This window comes from Mastacembelus armatus, chromosome 14 (genome assembly GCF_900324485.2).
Source record: "Mastacembelus armatus chromosome 14, fMasArm1.2, whole genome shotgun sequence".
NCBI lineage: Eukaryota > Metazoa > Chordata > Actinopteri > Synbranchiformes > Mastacembelidae > Mastacembelus > Mastacembelus armatus.
Window position 1 is genome coordinate 15,993,187 of NC_046646.1, and position 19,925 is coordinate 16,013,111.

A 19,925-nucleotide genomic window follows, 5' to 3' on the forward strand; every position below is an offset into this window, starting at 1 on the left:
GTTCTGACAGCTGCCCAATGAGAAACTGCAGAGCTTGCTTTCCCCCTAACCAATGACAAGAATACCAATTTTTGTTCAAACTGCATGGGTCCCAAGATTTAAACCAGAGAAGAAACCACTTCTTTTCAGATCAGTGTTGCACACCCCCTCCAAGGGGGCATTTATAAAAGGTATGTATGACAGACCTAGGTTACACATGATGTAGTATAGTGCCAATTGACAAATTACAAGAGGTGTAAATGGATAACTTAAGAAAGCCTAAAAGTGGATTTCCCACATTTTCTCATTCTTTCTCTTCTTTTTACTCCTCCTCACTGTCTGTCTCACTCTCTATTCACATGCTTAGTTTTGGCACTAAGAGCCACAGCTTGACAAGCAGTCAGTGCAGAGAACTTCAACATGGCAGCTAAATGTATGGTGGGAGGACGGAGTGGTGCAACTCTGTCCATGCCTGACAACACTGACTTCTGCACTGCAAGATAAAATAAAACACTCGGTGAGAGAAATCTTGCCATGTGCTTAGAGTCTGTTTTAATCTGATACCAAAGCGACACTGGTCTGAGACTATGCGTCTGCTTATGATATTAGGAAAAAAGGAATAACAAAAGCTGCAACAAACTTCTCAAAAGAAAGGGAAATTTAAAAGGGCCTGTGAAGAAGAAAGCAATATTTTCTTCTGACACTTTTTATGTACTTCAGACTCCCCTGCATCCTCATCCTTCCTCTCTTCGCTTCACTTCCACACCCTCTCCCTTCACTTTCTGCTCTAACAAGCACTCTGATTTCCCCTGGAAAATCTCCACTCAATAAACTTTCTGACTGGCTGTGATGCTCTTTGGTGAAGTTATAATACAAAGGTGAATAACAGCATCAAGCTCTAATCAGATCTGCCTATGTGCTGTGCATAATTGTCTCTATGAGTAAGTACACTGTACATAGGTCATTATGCATATATATAAAGACACACAGACACAGATATTCTCTGTCAATCTGTTTATCACTCACTTTCACTCTCAACTATAGTCAATACTAATTAGCCTAGTTAAAGGTCAATACAAGCCTCCAGTGGAAGTGATGTACAGTACGGACCAGTGTGACAAGAGGTGAAAAGAGAGGCCAGAAGACAAACACTTCCTTAAATATTAGGTCTAAAATAAACTCTAGTGGCTAAAATTAACCACTGCTGTTCATTTTTTAGCTACTACTAATGATGATTGATTTTACTTCTTGCTATACTGTAAATATTGACATAATTATATAACTACTGGTGCCAGAATTTGGGTGTTAATGCTAATATTGCAAACTAGTAAAATGTACTGAATTCCACACATTCAGAAAGTTGTTTTTCATCACTAGGCTGTGGTGATCTCTATTCCCAGCTTAATTAATACTTATTATGACTCATTCCTACTAATTGTCTTGTTACTATTAGTGCCTGAAGGATTGATTTTAGAGTTTGAAGTTTGATTATCTGGGCACCACAGAGACTCCAATGAGCCCATTAGGTTTAAAAGTTTAAGCACCATGGAAAAAAAAACTGAGTTCAATACACCATCATGGGAAAGTAAGCATCTAAAGTCCCACCTGTTTTGTTTCCATGATCATTTCAAATATGCAGATGTCAAGCCTATTTAAATAAGTCACAGTAATTTCCACTACACTTGGAAAGTATGGTGCAGCAGCCTTGATCAGTGTTATCCACACTGCACTGGATCAGTTTAACTGAGCAGCCTGAGGCACAGCCAGTGTAGCTGCCATGCTGCTCTCATTACAGTAATGATCATCCACTACTCAGTACCCATGTGAGCCCCTATCAACACACTGACTCTGACTGTACCTCACACTCTCTTCACCTCTTCCCCTCTAATACACACATGCACAATCATTCCAAAAACATACAACTGCCTGTATAGCTATTAATGACAATCTATATTGTGTCAAAGCCCCAGATAAAACAAAACAGAGCTGAGAACAACTCAACACAAGTGATACTCACTAATGGCAAAGATATAGTTAAATCTACTATAATATACGACGAATGCATTTAGATGTTGGTATTCCATGCATGGCACTGTAAGTTATCTGATTTTCACTTCACATAAACAGGCTTCTCAATTGATTTTGTGTCACACCTGTGTCTTCATCGATGGTGAAAGTGCCCAGTCCGCTGCCTCCTCTGACAGAGTACCTCAATATACCGTCACGTCCCTTGTCGTCATCCTTAGCATTGACTGTCAGGACACTTGTGCCTGCACGAGAGTTCTCCTTCACTGAGCCTCTCACCGCAAAGTCAGTGAAGTATGGTGCATACAAATTTTCATTGACATCCACCACCTGAAGAAATGCAATGGTTCACTGTAATTTTGACTATGGAGCTTAATACAGTATGAATATAATGACAGAATATTAGGACCAATACACCAGTATTACCTAGCTTCTATTGCACTGTCAACATGAGCTGGCAAATGAAGTTTTACTAACTAATGTGCCCTAAACGACCCATTTAACAGAATTTAATTAAACTGAATAGAACTGTGGCATCCTGCTACTTGTCCTTAAACAGTCATTATATTTCATTATTGCCAGCTGCTCTCAGCTAATTGATAAAACTGATCATTAAAACTTTTTGTTAACAACTGTGTGTGTGTGTGTGTGTGTGTGTTACCCACCTCCACCTCCACAAAAGTCTGACTTCTAAGGCTAGGTACGCCCCTGTCCTCTGCAAGTAATGTCAGGTTGAAAAATGGTTGTTTCTCAAAGTCCAGCTCCTTTCTGATCCTCAACACCCCACTGAGAGCATCAATCTGTACAAAGTATCATAATCCCATACATCACAAACTGTCGATAAAAACTGTATCTGTATACAATACAAGTAGTGACATCACTTACCTCAAAAGTGCCTTTGAAGTCATTAATCAAGGAGTATCGGACCTGTCCACTGGGGCCAATGTCTGGATCCTGAGCTTGCACCCATGTAATCACAGCACCTGGTGGGAGGTCCTCTAGTACTCGAGCACTATAGGTACTAGGGATGAAAGCTGGGGCACAATCATTGACATCCTCTACTATTATACTTAGAGTAGTCACCGATGACCTTCGAGTGCCTCTTTCAGCCTTGTCTCTCACTTCAATCTGCAGTGTGAACACCGGGAATGTTTCCCTGTCTAAGTGGCTTGCAACAAAAACACTTCCAGTTTCACTGTCAATACCAAACTGAGGGACACTGGTCAGCATCATGTAGGAGAGCTGTCCGTTTTGACCCACGTCTATGTCAAATGCAGTGATGATAATCACTTCCACACCAATAGCTGAGTTTTCTGAAACAAGTGCAGAGAAGCTGTTCTGATAAAACTCAGGGTCATTGTCATTTGCATCCTCAATAATCACAGTGAGCATTCTCCAACTGGACATCTGAGGAACACCCTGATCATAGACTGTGATATTAAGGAAGTAACGATCCAGTCGCTCACGGTCAAGTGGCTGCAACACTGTTATCAACCCATTCTCCATGTTAATATTGAAGCAGTTTTCTTTGTTACCATCAGATATAGAGAAAAGAACACGGCCATTAAAGCCTGTGTCACCATCTCGTGCTCGCACCTGAAATACACTGGCCCCAACAGCGAGGTCTTCTCTTACTAGAATACTGGTCGGCAAAGCCTCAAACTGTGGAGCCTGCTTGTTCACAGAAAAGAGGTCTGTATATCTTTCATTTGGTCTTGGTCTGGCCATGGAAGATGCTTTTGAGAGCATTTTTTCAGCCAACAGCTGGGCTACTCTGGTCTCTTTGCAGCTGAACCCCTTGGGTGGCATCCTACCTCTCACCACAGATATATTAACAAATGTAGGATCAGAGAACATCTCTCCATCTGTTGCAACTATTTTCAGGTTGAATATCCCATTTTTTAAATTATCCACTGCTAACGATCTTTTCAATGACAAAGCCCCAGAGTCTGGATTTAAGTTAAAATAATCTAGCTCGTTCCCAGACACCATCTTATACTTCACCATTTCTAGCTCATCCATATCTATAGCAGACAAGGTAACAATGGTCTGGCTGACAGGGAAATCCTGGCTTATCATCCCCCTGCAAGAAACCTGCTCAAAAAGAGGCTGGTTGTCATTGACATTAATTAGACGAATAGTGACATTAACCTCACTCTCCCTTCTGTAGGGTGAACCCCAGTCAGAGGCCCGCACTGCAAAAGTATAGACATCATCTGATGACTCAAAGTCCAGGTCTCTTGTGATCCTCACCTGCCCTGTGTCCTGGTCTATTGTAAATGGAAGAGAGTGCTCACCACTGATTGTATGGGTTACATAACCATTCTCTCCTTTATCATAATCTATCGCAGACACTACAAGCACAACAGTGCCTATAGGTAGACTTTCATTTATTGCAATATCATATACTGGCTTATTGAACACTGGAGAGTTGTCATTAGCATCCTCTATGGTGATCTGAACTTTTGCTCGCTGCTGACTTATGATATCAACCACCTCTATCTCCATGAAATCCTGTGATAGCCTTGTCAGCTGCCTTGTGGTCATAATAACTCCAGTCAAAGGGTTTATATCAAAGTACACTGGATGTGAGAGGCTGCTGAAGCTGTAATTGACACTCAGAGGATCTGGGGAGATTTTCACCACTTCTACCACAGTGCCTGGGGGAGCTATTTCACTAAGCTTTACTACATAAACATCTTTCTCAAAATTCACCAGCACTGGGTCTGGTTTTGTAACCAACAGCTGAACAACTTGGGTATTAGAAAATTTAGGAGGTATACCCCTGTCTTTAGCCTGGAAAGTTAAGTTGCAACCATAGGGGAAAGTATCCCAATTAATGAGTTCTGATGTTTTAACCCTATATTCATTCCCAACAGGTGAACGATCAACCACAAACTGCTCAAAGGGGTCACCCTCAATGATGGACACCCACTCTATATCTCCGGATAACCCCTCATCTTTGTCCTCCACAATTAGTATGGCATAGACTGGGTCCTTGTCTGCCCATGATGGAGAGACAGCTACTGCAGTGAGAGCAGGAGCAAATTCATTGACCCGCTCCACAGTTAACACCAGCTTAGCAGTGCTGCTGATACCATTGTTCCCATAGAGTTTCATTCCTCGGTCAACTACCTGCACCTCCAGCTCAAATCGATCTTGTTTGTCCATCCTGGGCTGACCTGTCAGGGTAATAACTCCGCTGGTTGGATGAACAGCAAAGAGTTCAACTCTGTTCCTGAAGAAGTAGTAGAACTCCCCATTAGAGCCCACATCAGCATCTGTGGCTGTTACACGTCCTATGCTGGCACCCAGAGGGGCACTCTCAGAAACAACAAATGAATAGGATGTTGGAGAGAAGAGAGGTCGCAGATCATTGGTATCCAAGATCTTTATATCGATGGTGGCTAAAGCCTCCAGGCCTCCTTGAGCAGATGCCTTTACTATCAGTGTGTAATTGTCCTGTACTTCCCGATTCAAGATGGAGCCACTGCCTCCATTGGTGTGTATACGAAGAAAACAAAAATCTCCCATTACAAACTCTTCAGCCTGGAAGATTCCCTCACTGTTTCCAAATTCAATGGAATATTTTATGTCTAAAGATCGAGGTGGCCCAAGCACGATGCCCATTTTGACCTTACTCATGATATAGGTTCTTGTAGCAGAGTTCTCGAAGATGGATGCATTATAGGTTGGCTGGGTGAAGAGTAATAGGCCTTGCCCTGCCCTAGGTTCTGGCAGAAATTGGGCATGGGTTGAAGGGAAACAGAGGATGAGGAAGAAGCAAACAACATGGAAAAGAAGAAAAAATCTGGGTAGAGAAAGCATATTTCCCCAACAATAAGCCTTCATCACTATTCCATCATCCAGTCATCCTATGTTTGGAAAGAGCCACAAAGAAAAACAGATGTGGATTCAGATGGTGAGATGATAGAGACATGCATTCTGCATGCTAAAACTTCAATAGACACCTGTGAGACAAAAGTTACAAAGATGTTTCATTGCCACTGATTATCACTGCAGGGATATGATGATGTGCTCAACTTGGTTGCATTCATAACACAATGAGTATTACGCCCAAAAGGCTCTGGCACAAAGAATGGCATGTCTTTAAACAAACTACATCAAAGCATGGCACACTTACACAGCCTCAGAAAAACATATGTCGCAGAATGAAACAATCGGACTCAGGAACATTCACTATTACTACAATAAAAAACTGCCTAAAACACGGGGGATTTCTATTTTTTTAGCCAGTGACTATTGTTGCTCTTTTCTTAACTAATACAAAAAATATTATGATCTCACTTACACTTTTCCAGACATGAGCTGCACAAACACCATATGAAATAGTTTGCACAAAGTGATCATCAGGTTAAGTTAAATGCAGGGCCAATGTTTACACTCAATAAATGCCCAAAGAAAAATGGAAAATAAGGAAAACTATATTTTTTCTCTCCCTTTCAAATGTCCTTAAATATTATAAGGGTTAATACAGACTACACAGAAATATTTTCTTAATGATGATACTTTGGCTAAAATTATAACAATAATAAAAACGCTAAATTACTGATGATAAGATTTTTGAGCCCACGGTAAATAGAACCTATGGTACAGATGGATCAGAATAAAACGACCCAAATCAATCCCCAGAGACAGACTGTCCCGCGAAATGTTGGGGTGCGCTTGTCGCCTCCCATGTTGATGCAGCGCCAGTGAAGCTTATCTCATCTCCGTTGCAAAATCCTCGAGTTTGTTAAGCTACAGTCTGTAGATTCATTGACCAAATTAAGTACAGCCTCCAGACTTCACTCACACATCGCAGCGTGTCCTACCTTTAAAACGAAACTGCTGTAATCAAAGTAATTCTTTCCCCATCCTCTCTCCGTCAGTGGGCTAATTAAAAAAAGAAAGAAAAAGAAAGGCAGAAAGAGTCGCGCAGAAGGTAGGGGTGATGCGTGAAATGGAAAATTCATGTGCACATATCCCGATAGGCAGTTGTCTACTAGGCTGCAGCCATCCTCGTAAAACTAAAAAGCTACTGCCCCAGTTTCATGCACCTGACTACTGTAACCCTAAGTGCAGTTAGGTATTTCGCCTTAATCTGCAGTGGTCAACACAAAACTGACGTTAAATTTTTTTTAGACGTTCGTCTGCTGCAAGGTTAGAGTCTAAAGTGATACAAACATGTCGCCCAGCGCAAGTTTAGAAGCGGCCAGCATCAGTTGTCGTGGGACCACGGTGCGCTCTGGATGGAGGAGGCGGCGGCTTGGACAAGCTCCGATGTTTGCCGAGTGTTGCCGACAACATCCGGAAGTGGAAACAGTGTAATGCAGCTCTAGCAGTTGAAGACACGAGCGTTTGTGTGGTTAGTTATAAATCTAGTCAGTAGTCAAATTAGTTTTTACTCGTCACCATGTCTGTTTTGTGTTACAACAAAGGATGTGGACAGAGATTTGATCCAGAAAATAACCCAGAGGGTGAGTAGGATCTTAGTTAGCGGTCTTAGCGCCCAGCGCCTCGGTGTTAGCAAGCTAAAGTGTGTTCATCTAGAAATTTCTAGAGTCGAGGAGGCCTGTTGGGCCCATGTCGCTAACTAGTCTGATATTGGGCAGCTGGGTGGAAGGTAGAGGCACCTTCATTCATTAATACCGCTGGAGCTCATTATTGAGGTAGTTACTAAAACACGAACCTGGTGCGGCTGATCATGAGGTTAGCATGTTCGGCTCCTGTTAGCAGAGCCATTGTCCCACCGGAACAGGAGGCACTGTAACTTAGCCAGCGGTTTAAAGTTTCTGAAACACGTTTATTTTCTACACCTACATCACATTCCCCAGTGTTGGCTCATCACTCTGCCAACGATGTTCTCACACGACAGCGGGATCAATTTGTACGGCGACAATTAGATAAATTCTCTCAACTTTTAAAGAGAGAGAAATAGTTACTCCCAGAGTTACACGAGTCATGAATAACGGTACTGCAAAGCTGCAGGACCGAATTAGAGAGTGCAGTGACATTAGTACGATATTTAGGCAGTTAACTTGATGCTAAACTAAGCATCAGCACACAACTCTAGCTTAGGTAACTTACAGTCAGTTTGTAATTGCAAAGTTGTGTGTAAAGTATGTAAGACACAAAACTAGGATCATAAAATCTCAGAAACTACCAAGAAATGGGACTGAATTAGTCATTTTCATTCATAGCAGCAAGTATGGGATTCATTTAGAAATCAGGATGCTTTATAAATATAGTCAAGATATGTTTACATTGAGTATTCCTGTCCAAAAGCAACACCCTTGATTGAAAGTACTCAAAAAATAAAGAGTAAGGTAAACACTACTCATGAGTCATTAAATTCTCATTCATGACAAACCTTTCCTCCAGAAATACACAAGACTTGGTGTTTTTAGAACTTATACTATTTTGTTTTTATGTGAGAAATCCTAGATTTGTGATTGTGACTTCCTCACCATAGACCTGATGTCACAAAATAAATCATTTATTCATTGTTCTCTCTGTAGAAAAAGAAAGAGCACTTGCAGAAGTGCAGTACCCCTAACAAAACCACTTATAGATTGGCATGGTCATTTCCTTCTTGATCATGAGTTCCCATATTTAAGTTTAACTTTGTTCATAAAGTTCTTGTTAATATGGAGACATTGATCTAAATATAATTGCGCTTCCAAGATAGCACTTCTGTCTTCAGCTCCCGTAGCAGAATCTCAGTGAGTCCCTTATTTCCATTCATTAGAAATGTCCTCCTCTGTCTTCAGGTAGTATAACATTTTGTGTTGCCAGACACTCAATACAGGAGTCAAGTCTCATTTCCATTTTAATAGGATGCCTCTTTTCATAACAGTGGAGTATATTATCATTACCGTTAGGGGCTTCTAAGAAGCCATACTGTAAGGAAAATACTTGATTTATGGTGTCACCCAGCCAAATTTCTTCATTTATTCCACAGTATTTGTCTTTTAGTACAGTTCTGAAAAACAGCACATTTAAAACAATCATGCATTTAGGGCAAATTTCAAATGATAATTTGTCAAACTTTGTGATAGTACCTAAATTATATGATAAGAACATTAGTTTCAAATTGCATAAATATAAACATTTAATGTGTAATGATTTTGCGTCAGCATTAAATATTGTTTTTGTTTAGCTTGAATATGTTCCATAAATGAAAGGGGAGTTTAAAAATATATTTTCAATTAATTTTTTAATGGCCAAGTTAATTATTTAGGTATTTTGTATACTGCACTTTACAAGGACAAATACAAATTATTTGATTCATTTTATGTAAAAGGTAATGAAAACTGCAGTCATTATGGCACAGCCTGGGTTCCAGTTTGTTTGCACTTGCCTGTCTACATTATGATACACACTATTAGGTACAGACTTTACCCCATATAGCATCTTAAAAATTACTTCAGTTTCTTTTGTTTGGGGCTTTGAGTGGACTAGCACCATTTCCAGTATCACCATAAATGTTTCCTCTAAAATTAATCAAAAGTTATGTTTTCTTTTCACAGATGGCTGCACCTATCATCCAGGGGTCCCAGTCTTTCACGATGCATTGAAGGTACAATGGCTAATAGTGCATGCTTACATTGGGTGAATCTCAATTCCCTTATTTTATTGCTCCTCGGTAAACCTGGATGTCATTCCGACTCAAAACTCTATTTGGCTATAACTTAAGATACACAAGGTATACACAAGGCTGTTACAGATTGACATGTCGTTTTTGCAGTAATCAGTTTACGATTGGATGCTTCACAATAAGGATTAGAGGAAAGGATGTCTCATGTCTCTTAAAATGTGTTTCCTTGACTCCTCTGTCCTTGTTTCTTTTGCTTGCATCTTGTGTGCAAAGTAAAGAGTGAGGGGAAACATGGATGCATTTAGTGAAAATGGGATTTACTTACTGTGTGTTGTTATCTGGTCAAAGTTAACGTTTCTCCAACTTCCTTCAGGGATGGTCCTGCTGCAAGAGAAGAACAACTGACTTTTCAGACTTCCTCAGCATTGTTGTAAGTCTTGGTCTCTGTTTAAATCCATACGTTTAATTCTCTACGGTTATGCACCTATTGTCTTTTATCATAGGCATTGCCTGCCACCTTTCACTGTGGCCATATTGGCCTGATGCCCACTGTTTGTGACTGTGTCCTCACAGGGCTGTACAAAAGGTCCACATAACAAAGAGAAGCCCCCTGAGCCGGTGAAACCAGATGTGATCTCATCAGGAGAAAAGAAAGAGGTGGATGACCAAAAGCCAAAGTTTAACGAGTATATCATCTCCGCACCAAAGCCTCAGGAGGCAATATGCAGACCAAGGTTGTACAAATGGCTTCAAGCAGAGTTTTATATTTTAATCAATATTGTAGGACACCCTATGCTGTTATGTTTTGTACGATTAAATGATTTTAGGGATGGAAAGATTTAGTCTATGCCAGAAATATATTTAATTATGTCTGAACCAAGTTTTTCTCCGTTCAGTACAGCAACAAGGTTTCCAGTGAAATACTCTATAGTATATCCAAATTATCTCTATGGACAGCACTCTGCTCTAAATTATTCTGGTTTAGTATCAAATGCATAAAAGGATGGGTACAGTGTCAGAGGTACTAACTCAGCCTGAATACATCAAACATATGCGGAGGATAGTCAGAGGTGTTCTGTAGTCTTTTAGCCTGGATTCTTCATACTGAAGTTCAAAAGAAAATGGACCAGGAATGGATGAAGCAATTACTAGTCAAATTTCTTTCAAGTAGTTTGTAGGTCTTTGGCCAGCTATATACTGTAACCCTTATTTTGAAGTTATATTTTGTTGTATGACTACTATATTTATTAATGCTACAGTGCCGATGAGCCAATGGTGAGACTACAGCAAAAAGTCTCTGCTTCTCTGAAGCAGGCTCTGGAAAAGCTGAAGCTTTCGGAAAATGCAGTAGAGAAGAAAGGTGAGTACTAAATTTTATACTCCCCACGTCTGTCTGTTTACTCTCCCATGTTTTTGTTTTTTAGCCCTTTTCATCACAGCATAGCATCCACTTCTTGTTCTACTAGACAGGGAGGTCATGTTGACAGTGGAAGTTAATGGATGGCCACTGGGAATTTGACCTCATCTGTGTCAGTCACTTCATGGCGTTTGAGTAAACACAGAGACAGGATAACACATCACAACTGCGGTTTTTTTCCCCAGATGCTTCTGAAAGTATGGAAGACAATTCTTTATCTGTCTGTTTTTCTAGAGGAAGATAGCGATGAGATCAAGATTGGAACATCCTGCAAAAATGGAGGCTGTACTAAAGTAAGTGAATATACTTACTTTACTTATAATGGGGGAATACTTTATGAAAAAAACACTGTATGGTGTGTAAGCCAAATTAAATTTACACATTTGAGAAATTCCAAAAAATATGACTAGATGTCATTTGACATCTGTTTTGGATGTAAGTGGAAGCAAAAATAAGTCATGAATGATCCAAGATGATCCTGATAAAGAAATTAGATTGCCCCAAAAAGCTTACCACATTGGTTAAAAGGGAAATAAATACAGCTCCTTTTCCTCCACCTCCACATTTGCTCTAAGATAGAAGCAAATCAAATTTTTTGCTCAAGCTAATCTGACCTGTCAAAGCAGAAACCTCAAGATTAGAGCATAAACTGTGAGGAAAAATATGCAATGACAGGTTTTGAGAAGCTTCAAATTCCACTTTAGTGATTTACATAATTGCACTTTAACTGATTTAATTGCAAACCATAAGATATTCTCTCAAGGGCTGCCTGCTTTTAGTTGATTAACCAGCTGGGCTCTTGGTAGAGTATAAGTTTTGTATTTGTTTTGTTTTTTGGTTTGTTTGTTTTTTTTTTAAATTACAGGACAAGGTATTCATCATTGCATATCGTTCTTTTACCTCTATCATGACAGTGATATTCAGAAATATGGTTTATACTTTAGTAAGCTAGATTAGATCTGAGATCATTCTGCATGCCTTCACATACAAAGAGATGACAATGCTGCAGAAATTGACTTGTCAGATAAAATAATTAGTTAGAAATCAATTCATGTACAATTTAACACTAATTGGATTTTTCATAACAAAAGCTCATTATCTTGAACTATACTTTCGTTGTCGTCTTCAGAGTTATGAAGGGCCTGCCAGCGATTCTGATGTGTGCTTGTACCACTCTGGATGTCCTATCTTTCATGAAGGGTTAGTATTACTCATGATTTTCCACCTTTTATTAGAATGTTATAAATTTATGTTGTAAAACCCTTTCCTTCTCTGCCCAGCACTGCATTGACATGAAATAGTAGATATTCTCTGGAAACCATGAAAGCATGAAGAGCAAAACTAGTATTTTCCTGTTAGGCTTCCTGTTCACCTTGTTTACTATTTCTCTGGAGTGACAAGTTATTGACTGCAAAAAAAAAAAAAATCTAGCGTGTACATGTCTTTCCTCCATCTCCAGGATGAAATACTGGAGCTGTTGTAAGAGGAAAACCTCAGACTTTAATACCTTCCTCTCTCAGGAGGGCTGCACCAAGGGAACACATCTGTGGAGGAAAAAGGATGCGGTAGGTGTGCCCACTTGACTGCAAGTGATCATTTATGTGGCCAAGTCTGTATGACAGAGCCTTGGCTGTGACTCCATCTAGTGGGGCCTGGTATAAAATTGAACATTGGAGACTGTTTTGTGCAGCCTCACTGGCTGAATATTGAATTCATGTATTAAATATTCCAATGATGCCTGCTAATCTGAAGTCCCCTTGCAGGGTAAGAAAATTGTTCCATGTCGGTTTGACTGGCACCAGACTGGGGCACAAGTCATCATCTCTATTTATGCCAAGAACGCAGTCCCAGAACTGAGCTACGTGGATGCAAACAGCACAACGGTGAGGGACCCTATAATCTATCAGACGATTTCTAACTATATCTAAACTGTGTATTGAGTTTGTATTTTTTCACCTAATGTTTTTCTCTTTTCTCCTTTAGCTCAACATCCACGTTATATTTGAGGGAGAAAAGGAATTCGAGCAGAAAATAAGTTTGTGGGGAGTAAGTACAGCATCACTTTTGACCTTATGCAAAAACATATTACCTTTGCTATATGAAATTTGAATATTACATCATATACTTTTTGGTCAGAATTCATGATATTACAACATAGTATACGTTTAATGAGTAGTAATACAGTATATGTCTTGATATGCCACTGATCAACACCATGCATTAGAACCTGAGCTTAAATTGCTGGTAACATTTCACTGACCAGCTCACCTAAAGGAACTGTCTCCTGTTTTAGATACATTTTCTACTACTCCCATTTGAAATTATAATTTACTCTGGCTTGAAAAAGGCACACAGGAGACATTACAGTTTGATCTGGAAAATTTGGTAATTTAAAGAGAAGATCGACTGAGGTTGGATCATTTTTCTAACCCAAGAGGAGACAAGTTCAGTTCGATACAGCTATAATTGCTTTTTTACGATAGCAGTCCTTTTTCCTGTAGGCCTTGTGAAAGACTTGTTTACCACCAGTTTTAAGACATTCTCACTCCTTCCTTTTCTTGTAGGTGATAGATGTGAGTAAAAGTATAGTAAACATGATGGCTGCCAAGATTGAGGTAGCCATGAAAAAATCTGAGGCAATGTCATGGGCTCGTCTGGACCTTCCTCCCCCAGTCACCCCACCCAAAGAGAACGAGACAAAAACTGAAGAGGGTGATAGTGAGGATGAAGATGAATGATAAAGACTTTAAAACAAAGTGTGTATCTTTAGCTGAAACTAAGGCCACACAATCCATTATTTACCTCTTTATAGAGTTGCCTCTTTTGATGTCATGGAACAATATTTACAGTCATAACTAAGAATGTTTAGTAGTCAACTTCACTTTTTCCTGTCATTGACTCAATTTCCAATCCTTTGATTATTGTGCAGATTAGTATGCTAATGAGTATTTTTACAAGAGTTTTTTTCCACTCAAGTACAGATTAATAATGTGGTAAACACTGACTTTTAGTACACATTTAGTCGAGAGAGATAACATTCAATTGCACTGAAATCCTCTGGGGAAAGTCACATCACAGTGTAAATTGTGATGTGACTTTCCTCCCTGTTTTGGTTTAATAAATTCTATCAATGATTGCATTGTTTACCCATCAGCATCATATCAGACTGAATGATCTGTGTGATGAAAAGTTGCTTGATGTACTCTGAGTAGGAAATTTCAAACTTTAAAATGGCCACACTTGAATTATGACATTTATTTTCAATAAGTTATGTCATAAGAAATAAGACAATTCCAAAATAAGAATTTGATGGCAGATGTACGATTGGAAAAAAAACAAAAAAAACAATCATACCTAATGTATATTTTGTACAACTTTTGCTTCCAAATGATTAATGCTGTATTTATCTCCACCTTTTTTGTCAACACAACATAGTAGTTTTAATAATGAAAATGTACTGTAATATTTGAGAATGCCTATTGAAAAGATTATAAGCAAAGTACTGTATTATAAAAAAAATGCAATGTTTAGACAGCATGTGTCTGGGCTTAGAATTATTAAATGATGTGTCAATGAGACCATGAAATAAAGGTAAAAGTATTAGGGAACCAATTTATTGTACCAAAAATAAACTTTTGTGTTGAAATTTTAAACTGGTGATATCTATTTGATAATTTATATTGAATTTGTTAGAGTGGTACTAATGTCAGATTCTTTCAACTGCTGGGACCTCATGTAATAAAATACTTCATGAATTAATATATTGTGACTTTTCAGGTTCAAGCACATGCAACTTTGCAGATTCCAGTATCTTTAAAATGTTACATCTCATACTGTATCATCTAGACAAACTACCAACATTAATATATGGTTACATCAACGTCCACATAAAGATAAAAGACAGAATATCCCCTGTGTCTTACTTTGAACTGCAGCTGGATGAATGTAGGATATTATTTCTTCACATTAAATATCTTGGTACATGACTGACAAAGAGCTGCAGAGCCTGTCTAAAAGTAGTAGAATTTGTCAAATTACAATTAGTAGATGGAGCATGTATATAACATAACCTATTTCAAGATTTCAAAATGCTCATTACTCTTACAGACTGGGTACATAGTCAATATACAGTATCCAGCACAGTTCACCCCGATAGATTTCTCACAAAAGCATCAGTCTCCTTAGAGTTAATACTTTTATGGGATCTTGTACATGAGAATATTCCAGCAAATATGGGTTATTGATTTCAAATTGGATTTAGTACAAAATACAAATTCTATTTACAAAATTAGTTAAGGCCAAGGTACAAAAATGGTTACACGCCATTGAAAGTTTAGGAATTAAACTTCAAATTCTAATATAAATCTAACCAATCATAAGATAGAACAGGAGACTGTCAGACAACTGACAATGAAGGCTGGTATTTAACCCATTAAATCCAATCCCATCCAGTATTAACATAGAACAGAAGGTCATTTATACACACAAGTCGTCAGGGTCGCAAGAAAATTAGTAAAGAAGTGCTAAACAGTCTGAATACAGTGGCAAAGTGATTTAGAAATTCAATAATAGCAGATTTTTGTCATGCTCTCTGAGCCATCCATCCACCAAAGCCAACACCTCTAGAGTTCTGTGCTTTCCATTGTTGAGGAAAATCACATCAGTTCATCCCAGTTACTAAAGCTACAGAAAGTCTGTTTCCACATTAAAAAACGTAATGTACGTTGCACAGGATTGGCATGTGTCTTCCACAAAAAGAAGCAACTGCTAAAGCCCATATACAGAAAGTTCTGTTTGGCATTTACCAGAGCCCATGTAGACACGTTAAGACTATTGGGACTCCATACGTTGGTCTGTTAAGACAACAGCTATATCTTTTTGGAACTGATTAAAACATACATCAAATGCCACTGGTGCATTTCTGAGGAAGAACAGATTGAAAGTGGTTCAGTAGCCATGCCCGTCACCCAACCTCAACCCAACAGAGCAGCTGTGGGGAGACATGTGGAGCATCATTCTCCATCCAGTGACCAGGCTCTGAAACAGCTCATTCTCCAAGAACAGAAAAAGATAAATAAGGCAGTATTGTTGCCAACTTGTTCACTCCATGTCCAGAACAACTGGTGCTGTTCTTAAAAATCACGGAAGCCATACAAAATATTAAATTTGTTGTAGGGTGTATTCATTTTTGCAGCACCTCATTGGAATTAAATATATTTTCTTATTGTTTTGAGTTTGACAACTAATAAACCAAATCTTTATGAAGACTCAGTTTTGTCAAAATTCTGCTAATTGTTCTGAAAAAAAGAGATACTTTTTTCTTTTTTTTTTTTTCCCAAAAGGGGTGTATGCTGAGTACTGTAATATATAATTCACTACACAGAGCAGGCTGTATCTTCACATAGTAGTTTGGTAATTTTGGTGGCTGATATCCCCACTATCATTGCTCCAGATAAGTGGCTGTCTTTCTGGGAGCGCAAATACGTTTTTCCATCTCTTCCCATGCAGCCAAGGAGACCCTTTGAGTTGTCGTTTTGCAGCGAGGACAGCAAAAGCTATGCCCACTGCTACCATTCCTCCAAGGATCCCTGCAAGTAGCAGGAAGGGCCACAAACTCTGCAGCTCCTCCAGGTAAGGATACATGGATTCTGCTAGCCTGTGGTCTGAAAAGAGCAGAGAGGTGGCCAAATGTTCAAGTTGACTTTTGTGTTAGAAGTAAAACAAAGATAGTTAGTAGTTAGTTTTTTTATTCTTGAATGTTAGAAACTTTGATTTGGGTGTATGTGTGTGTGTGTGTGTGTGTGTGGAGGGGGGGTAAGGTAACTTACTGGCATCTAACAAGTAGGAATATTCATATCCCAGGTCCTTACTGGAAATGAAGTATTCCCTGTTTCTGTGGAGGGGCAGGAAAGGTACCATGTGGTATTCACTGTTGTGTCCAATAGGAGCATTAGACTCTGGGTACTGAGATGGAGATGGTGTGTGCCTCCTGAGCCACTGTTCATAAATGCTTCCATGGAAAATGAAAACAAATACACCTGTTACTGTCACTGAATGTGTGGAAATGCACCTGCATTACAGTGTTTCTGGCTCTGTACATGCCCTTTCTTACCTGTCAACAAAAGCGTGGTGGAGAAGGAATATAGGGTCATTTGCTGAACCTTGCACTGAGGACATGGATCCGTTCATGAACACGTGGAGAGCAGCATGCATGCCCAGACGAGAACTGTTTCCTAATCCGGTCTGAGGATCACCGAATCCTGCAAGATGAAAAATGTCTTGTCAGTAGTGACAAATTTGGCACTGGAGGTTAAAGAACCAAAAGCTTTTTGTTTTAAATTGAGATACTGACACACAAATCAAAACAAAGAATGGCCTCAATACCTATCTACCTACCTATAAAAACAAACCAACAAAAAACAACAGGAGTATTTTGTTATGTAATCTGCCAAACAGACAGTATGTGCAATTCAAAGGCACATATACCCAGATACTAACTACATATCTGCAGGAGTCACCTGACAGTGATGCACAGTATTAGGGAATGGAAATCCAATTTGTTTTAAAGGTGACAGCCACCACATCCTGTTGCTTCATCTTTCACATTTTACACATTGAACCTTTAAGCTCATTTTATTTTGAAAAGAAACAATTGAGGCAAACAGGCTTCATTACATGCCACACATATGGGACACAGATATACACAGATGCTGCACCAGGGCTTCACAAATGCATCATCCACACATTGCCTGGGACAGTCTGGCCAGTTGTAATAGTAGTAAACAGGAAACATTTGTGCTGGTTTTGGATGTTCTCCTTTGTAACAGGGAGTCACATTTGATAAGATGTTACCTTACAATATATTACTGATACACATTTTGATTAAAACACAAAATCTAAAATTAAACCAAAGTCAGGAGCCAAAATTAACACAAACAGGAATAAGACAGTTGCAATGTGTGTAGCAGTGTACTTGTTAGACCTCAGTAATAATCCACAAACGATTAATCTTATCTGACCTTCCAGAGTGTTCCTGAAGCTCATGTTGGCACTCCGGTCCATAGCCCCAGTGTCATAGTTGGGCAGGTTGAGAGTGAATTCCACATCTGCTGAAGTTGGTAATCTTTGAACCAAAGCACGATTGTGGTTCCCAGGATTGCGCCGCAATGGACCTTCTTCCTTGGCATCACATAACACACCCCTGTTATTGTAGTCCTCTGCTCTGGAGCACAGGGCCTGTAGATGTAGGCACACATATGCAACAGACAGTATTAAAGCATCTGCACAAATCCCTGCAATGAAATCCATGCATGTGATGTTTAAACTTAGTAAACTTAGTGTGTTTTTTTTAAATAAGTGAGCATTGATATCAATTTCACAGACTGCATATCAAATACCATGCATTTTTATAATCTTTGAATATAAAACAGCTAAAGTGTAAGATCTCATCTCAGAATTGTAAGTTAGGCCCTACATTTTATGTAAAGGAAGAAAAATGTAATCCCACTAATTTATCCAACATTTTTCTGGTTAAAACAGCTAAATTCAATGTATGAACTGATGGATTTTAAAATAAAAAATTCAGGGGTTCAGTTTCAAAGTACAGACTACTTAGGCATTATTGATTAGGCTACTGGTATTACTCAGGGAAGAGAACAGAAGTGAAAGAACCTGGAAGAGTTACAGTACTTGAGTGTGTTTACCTTCCAAGAAGAGAAGACTGAGCCTGGGCTGAGAAGATTAGGATCCTGGAGGTTTCTGGCACCCATCAGCTCATCCGTACACACCTCACATTCCTGGGCGTCTCTCCAATCCCAGTACGGGATAGTGAAGCTCATGTCTCCGGTCAGCTTCCTGATCTCATGCTCCCAGTGCAGAAGGTATACACGGTGCCATGGGAGAAAAGCAGGCGCCCAGTGGCCAAAGTCCACATTAGTCCACACATTCCCCGGCCCCCCTAACAGGGCATTCCGGGACACATAATAATGCATCCACACAAAAACATCATACACAGACACATCAGCAAATAACGGGTTAGAGCCGTTCTCCATCTCCCTATAGGTCCCCGTGACCACAACATAGTCCCTGCTGACAGTCTGCTTGGCTAAGTTCAGATAAGACACAAGTCTGATCCTCTCGGCCCTTGACAGGTGAAATATATTCCTCCTGACAGACTCTCTCCTCTCATTGCAGTTCTGCCCAAAGAAGCCAAACTTACAGTCCCCACAGTTGAAACCCATGAAGTTCCCTGCACACTGGCAAGTGCGATTGTAGAAAACCAGGGGCCACTTTTCTCTGTCATCCAACCCAGAAAAGGGGTACTGTGGGCCATCAGGCTGGTCTGGCACCTCCACATCCTGACAGAAACCCCGGCCCGAGCTGGTTCCACAGGGCGAGCCGTCCCCTTCCCAAGGTGGGCAGCACTCCTTGGTGAGCAACGCTTCCCGAGTGGCACACAGACGGGGAAACTGCTGATAGGAGGAGACAAAATATAGCATGAAATGAATTACCAGCAGCCACATCGCAGCAAAGTTCTGTTATGAAGATGGAAACCAGTCCCTGAGAAAAGAACCAAACAGGGAGGGAAGCCCATGTGATATTTTCAGAGGCTTAAATACTTCAGGGTTTCCTCCTGGCACCCCCCCCCCCCTCCTCTTTCTTGAGCCAGTCACATGCTGCTTAACCTCAGGGTGAAGCTTACTTCACCAGGGGGGCAATCATCCTAAAAGCACACATCCCAAGACTGCAGCCAAATTTCTTTCAGAAAAATGAATTTAACCCAACTCCATTCATATGGGATTTGTAGTAGGGCTAGTTAATGGACTTACTGGGGCTCTAATGAAAATGTAATTTCATAACTGTATTAGGCTGTTATGCAGCCTGAGAATACAACTACACAGACAC

At 39.7% G+C, this 19,925-nt stretch overlaps 3 protein-coding genes across 3 annotated transcripts in view; 1 reads left to right on the top strand and 2 right to left on the bottom strand.

Moving 5' to 3' along the window:
• fat3b (FAT atypical cadherin 3b) overlaps window positions 1–5,856 on the bottom strand; it is a 52,190-nt gene extending 46,334 nt beyond the window's left edge. Inside the window, exons 1-3 of the mRNA XM_026328286.1 lie at window positions 2,890–5,856; window positions 2,670–2,804; window positions 2,133–2,334 (exon numbers count right to left, since the gene is read on the bottom strand). Coding sequence (XP_026184071.1) covers window positions 2,133–2,334; window positions 2,670–2,804; window positions 2,890–5,856 — 3,304 coding nt within the window. The remainder of the gene's footprint in view (window positions 1–2,132; window positions 2,335–2,669; window positions 2,805–2,889) is intronic.
• Window positions 5,857–7,311: 1,455 nt separating this feature from the next.
• On the top strand, window positions 7,312–14,780 carry chordc1b (cysteine and histidine-rich domain (CHORD) containing 1b). The gene is made up of 11 exons (XM_026329404.1): window positions 7,312–7,484; window positions 9,537–9,586; window positions 9,978–10,034; window positions 10,178–10,338; window positions 10,864–10,964; window positions 11,256–11,314; window positions 12,151–12,221; window positions 12,481–12,586; window positions 12,785–12,904; window positions 13,005–13,067; window positions 13,586–14,780. Exons 1-11 carry the CDS (start codon window positions 7,421–7,423, stop codon window positions 13,757–13,759), a joined length of 1,026 nt encoding a protein of 341 aa, XP_026185189.1. The 5' UTR covers window positions 7,312–7,420; the 3' UTR covers window positions 13,760–14,780.
• Window positions 14,781–16,401: 1,621 nt separating this feature from the next.
• Window positions 16,402–19,543, bottom strand: LOC113143047 (tyrosinase-like). The gene is made up of 5 exons (XM_026328508.1): window positions 18,725–19,543; window positions 18,041–18,257; window positions 17,134–17,281; window positions 16,850–17,031; window positions 16,402–16,684 (listed from the first exon to the last, which is right to left on the bottom strand). The coding sequence occupies exons 1-5, from the start codon at window positions 19,541–19,543 to the stop codon at window positions 16,419–16,421; spliced, it is 1,632 nt and encodes a 543-aa protein (XP_026184293.1). The 3' UTR covers window positions 16,402–16,418.
• Between the last annotated feature and the right edge of the window lie 382 nt (window positions 19,544–19,925).